The sequence below is a fragment of the Ylistrum balloti genome, unplaced genomic scaffold (assembly GCF_031769215.1).
Source record: "Ylistrum balloti isolate Yb309-2 unplaced genomic scaffold, AGI_CSIRO_Ybal_v1 Utg369758, whole genome shotgun sequence".
NCBI classification, from domain to species: Eukaryota; Metazoa; Mollusca; class Bivalvia; order Pectinida; family Pectinidae; genus Ylistrum; species Ylistrum balloti.
Window position 1 is genome coordinate 1368140 of NW_026781958.1, and position 5543 is coordinate 1373682.

The window sequence follows — 5543 nt, forward strand, 5'->3', positions numbered from 1 at the left end:
TTCGTCGTTTTATCGCCGCTGGCAATCTAATACGTCCCGACTCATTCAGTATCAATGATAGCTTATGATACAGTAGTCATTCATAATAATATACGGGAGATCTACAAGCACAGATCAGTCAAAATAAATCAATTAATATACATCGTTACTGACATTTATTCAATCATGACATAAGTGTTGTATATTCATAACGGTTCACCGTTCCATCCTGAGAGCGATGAACGTGACCCAGTTCGACTGAATCAATCAATCAATCGATCAATCAATCAATTAATTAATTAATCAATCCAATAATCAGAACACAAAGATATTGTTTATGTTCATTTTACAATATTAAGCATATCGTCAACAGTAAATCAACAATTGTTTTCAAACAGAAGAAATAACTTATCACAAATATTAGTTTTCACGTTTACAATCATAGATCAGATCGTTAAATTGCTTTACATAACTATTGCACACGAAAGATAAAAAAATCAGACTGTCACCAGAGTACAGTCCAAACCGGTTTGATGTCGAGAATGACGTTGTTACACTTGATTCGCTGACAACACCAAAAATATAATTTCCATGTTTCACATGAGAAATGTACATCATCAAGAAAAATGACAGTATGGCGTCACTGAACTGAGCAAGTTATTACATACTGTGTAACTTGTAAGTAATTACAACATAATAAAAGTTTGATTCATTCCAGTGATTCTACACCGACAGTCCTCCCAGGGAGATCACAGATATGTCAGAAGGCCTCTTAGTCTCCATTCACAAAAAAAGTATCTATCTTGTATGTTTAAAGAGAGAAATTGATTTTTAAAAAGAAAAAAATCAGTATGGCCTTAAGGACTCGACAAAATAAGCACAATACAGTTTGTTCAAGTTTCTGTATAGATATGAAATTTGATTCTAGCAACATTATCACAGGACACATATTACTAAACTTCAATGAGATGATCACGTAGTTACATTTTCTGTCAACATTTTAGTTTCAGAAAATGACTGAAATCAACATGGCAAGCGAGAGACATCTGACCTCGTTTCATTTATAAATGAATGACACGTTGAATATAAGTGGTGTACATTATATAGATATATCATATCTATTCAGTACATAGCTTACAATAAACAGACAACATTTACACACAAATTGAGGTCTCATGCTTGGCTGGACAGACAAAACGACGTCCTTAAATACCACATCACTACAATAGACGCGACAGGAATGTAACAATGGGTTTCTGTCAACCTCCTGAAGGGAAGAGAGAAAACACCGCGAGAAACAAGTGATTTTAACAATGGCTACTTATCACCTTGTGGTTGAAACATAAGAAAAAGATAGGCAAAATGGTGAGATAGGATCAGTACAAAATATTTCAGTTTCGTGCATTCGGTCGAAAAACAATAACCGTCGGGATTTCTTTTTAAACTATGACGGACATCAAGAAATACATTGCACTGAACATTGACTCCGTGTCAAGTGTAGTAGGTATAAGCTGTGCCCGTCTCTGTTAAACTTTGGCATTTCAAAAACATCAAGTCTTGTAATTTCCTGTATTTGATTAAAAGCCGGTTTTCGCCTTCTTTATACTTATCTAAACATTAATACTCTAGCAGTAATGACCTATATAATCGTCCTATTTTTCTTGTTTGTTTGTTTCAAATCACAAATTTTATGTTTTTCTGATTATGATCATCGTTTGTTCTTTGTTAGCTGTTCAGTGCCCTGCAGTCGTTTGTTCTTTGTTAGCTGTTCAGTGTCCTGCAGTCGTTTGTTCTTTGGTAGCTGTTCAGTGCCCTGCAGTCGTTTGTTCTTTGTTAGCTGTTCAGTGCCCTGCAGTCGTTTGTTCTTTGTTAGCTGTTCAGTGCCCTGCAGTCGTTTGTTCTTTGTTAGCTGTTCAGTGCCCTGCAGTCGTTTGTTCTTTGTTAGCTGTTCAGTGCCCTGCAGTCGTTTGTTCTTTGTTAGCTGTTCAGTGCCCTGCAGTCGTTTGTTCTTTGTTAGCTGTTCAGTGCCCTGCAGTCGTTTGTTCTTTGTTAGCTGTTCAGTGCCCTGCAGTCGTTTGTTCTTTGTTAGCTGTTCAGTGCCCTGCAGTCGTTCGAAACCGTACTATTTCTGTTTAACTGTTCAAGCTAACCCAGCAATATAAGGCAAATTCCTTTAATTATGTTGATTCTATATTTAATTATACTTATTGGCCACATTCATTCGTCATTGCTTCACCATATGGTAATGAGTCTAAGTGCCACATCACTCGAAAACGGAAAACGGAGAATTTCCCGTTTCCCAAGTGTCCGTCAAACCCATCGGAAAATTAGTGCAACAATTTTCTAAGAAGAAGAAAACAACTTGTTTAGTTTTGGGAAACAATAAAAATTTTCTGAAGGAAAAAATCATGACATTGAATATTCAATGACTCACGGAGTGTAAAAAATTTGGTTTTCACGGAAAACAGAGAGTTATTTCCTGATTTCAGACTAACCGGCTATCAAATGGAAAGTGAGACGAATTTTGAAAACGAACATTTCCGTCTAGTGTTAGAAATATATGAAGCAAAAAAATGTCATTCTTGCATATTACAAACATCGACAATAACAACAAAAAGTAGACGAAAACAAACTCGCGCTTGATAATTTGATAATGATCCAAATATCAAGCACACATGAGCGTTTGTGTCGTAAACATCGGCAAGAATCTGCAATCAAGCGTCAACGGGATTTTGAAATATTAATTGGAAATCTGTTCGATTCATCGCCTATTCGTAGCTGGGGACTTCTGTCTTTTCAAACAACATCGACAACAGTATCGTCTGAATAATGTCTTGCATTCTTTCTGAAATTTTTTGTTCAAAAGGCTGTAGATGATAGGGTTGATGAAATTACTGATGAAAAATGACCGGACACACAGATTATAAATCACCTCCTCTGTTGTGGAATTAAATTCATGGAAGGCCGTTTTTGTTGTTTTTAGTATATTGACAATTAGATAAGGCAGGAAACTTATCAGAAATGCAATGAAAACGGCTAAGAAAATGTACGTTGTTCTAATACTACGGTATATCGATTTCTTTCTGCGTGCTGGGAGAGAAATGTCCATACTGTTTTCCAACTGACTGTCAGAACTTTTCAAGTCGCTGTTGACACCAGACCGGAAATGATTTACAATATAGTTCCGGAGATGGGAAAAACTACTGCGATTGGTACGGAGGTTGCGTGTCGTTTCTTCGTCAGAACATGGTTCAGCCGATGTTGACTCATCGTCCGAAAGAATTGACGTTGTCAACTCTCGTCTCCGCAAAGTTTCTCGTGAGACTGGAGGTCCCCTCTCGCCAACTGGATTTTTTTTGCGGCGATATATTTCCATGCCTATCCTAACGTATAACGTTGTAAATATTGCGAATGTCACAACGAATGCTGTAATAAGAGTGGCATAGTAGATTAGCGGGTAAACAGTCCCTCCCATTGCGTCTGAAGTAGAACACTCGGTACCGTACAGACCCGATTCAGGCGTTTCCACTGTTTTTATCCCAAAGATAACAAGGGCCGGCCACGATAAAACTGCTCCGATAATGATCGCTATTCCACACAGAATCTGGACTTTCCGTATAGGAAACCCTTTTAGAGGTTTGCAGACTTTGTAATACCTGTCGAATGCTACACTTATTAGAGTTATACACGCCGATATAATCGTAAATGATAACACAAAACGAAGAAACTTGCATGCAAACGTTAAAGTGAATGTATATGGGAGAAACAGATCCCCTAACTCGGAAGGCATTCCTATGCAACATGAAACCAAATCCAGAACTGCCAAGAACAAAACGAAATAGTGCGACGGCGTTTTGCGCATCCGGAAGTAGTAGACGTAGCAGACTAAGGAGTTCCCAAGAGTTCCAAGGACCATAATGATAATGACGGGAATAATTACCGGAAGTAGAACCATGACCTTCTTTTGATTTGCCTCTTCTAGAAGAATTTGGTCTGACGTCACGTTTGGTTCCATAATAATTTGAAGATGTATTCCACTCAAACTCTCAGTGGCTAGTGTGAATCTGGAAAACCAAAAGTGACAATTAGCAGATGAATGACTGAATAAGAAAAAAATCTCGGTTTTTGAAGTGAAGTCATAACGAAATGCGAACTTCTTGATATGACGCCATTTCAAATTAGCACGAGTATGCGACAACCATTCTGATCGACAAAGAAGAAACTCTTCTAGGAGAAAAAATCCGGTTGTTTCGATTGATAGTTCAGTTCAGTGCAGTTACGGAATGACCCGATGAGTGACGAGTGACTATTGCCTTCTAATAAACCATGCCTTTAACAGCAAGAAAAACGCAGATACAACACGAGACAACAAGCTCAGTTTTATCACGAGGGATACGTTTCTGGGGGCTTATCAAGTCATTTCTAAGCCCAAATTCCTCTGCTCAAAAACAAGTTCCCGAGGAAAAAGTATTGACATTAAAACGCATCACCAGGAGATACAGACATGATTTGTAACAATACCGATAGATAAACAATTATTAAAAGATATTTCGGTCTATCTCAAATCAGGTAGATAAAATAATGATAATGAATGAAGTATGAAATAAACTAGAATCGGCAGAATGGTCTTATGAAGTTCACCATAGGTATTTAAAAGATCGATCTGTCGCATAATACAGTCTCACATGAATTGTCCAAACTTGACATAGTTTCAACACCGAGAAGGGTCAATCATGCAAAGCGATTGAACATCCAATGGCCAGCTGTCATAGAAAAGAGTTGAGATAAACATTTTAACTCACGTGGTGTTTATTGGTGAATATCTAAGCTTCCAACACTTGGAGAATTATTCAGATATTCTCATAATCTCGGTAGTTTAAAAGTTTTGGGTCAATCTAATCCTCTGGAATGACGTCAAGCACGAATGCATTAGCTCCAGACAGAATTGTCCATATTTTTTATACTCTGTAGCGTGCACTCATGTAGAAAGGGCGAACATGGATGGCCAGCCAAACGGAATGAATATATCGCAGACTGTTATTAGTAAAGTACGTTTATAAACGAGTATTTTCTGATTTATCACTGGAATACTACTTAAACAGCTTTTGTCAACAACCAGATATTAACAATAACGTATAAATGGAGATTGTTAACTGCGAAATACCAAAAGCTAGCGGTCAGAGGTAAACTATTTGATCTGAGTCAGTATCCCCCTCCTCCGCGGCTCACTCGAGTGTCGCTATTAAGGGACAAGTGATGCTGTAATTCGGAAACCGACCATCGGCTGCAACACATGATGGTCTGATCTTACCGGAAGTGACGTTTCATTATTTGATGACAATAACCAGAGCAGTGACCTGACGGTATGGGAACAAAGAAAAGCCTGTATGTATGATCACACAAGTCACATATTTCCGAAATACTTGTAATGTTAAAGTGTTTATGCTATATCAGGAAAATTTCTCAAAACAAACGAAAAGGAGACACGTAGTCACTTGAACGAGTCATTGCTTTGTTTCCTAAAAATATTGTTGACTCTGATTAACATTAACTATTGATGATCG

General features: G+C 37.7%; 1 protein-coding gene across 1 annotated transcript; it reads right to left on the bottom strand.

Annotated features, from left to right (window-relative positions):
• Window positions 1-2136: 2136 nt before the first annotated feature.
• On the bottom strand, window positions 2137-5075 carry LOC132543543 (neuromedin-U receptor 1-like). Its single transcript, XM_060207060.1, has 2 exons — window positions 4782-5075; window positions 2137-4043 (listed from the first exon to the last, which is right to left on the bottom strand). Exon 2 carries the CDS (start codon window positions 3992-3994, stop codon window positions 2741-2743), a length of 1254 nt encoding a protein of 417 aa, XP_060063043.1. The 5' UTR covers window positions 3995-4043; window positions 4782-5075; the 3' UTR covers window positions 2137-2740.
• Window positions 5076-5543: the final 468 nt, after the last annotated feature.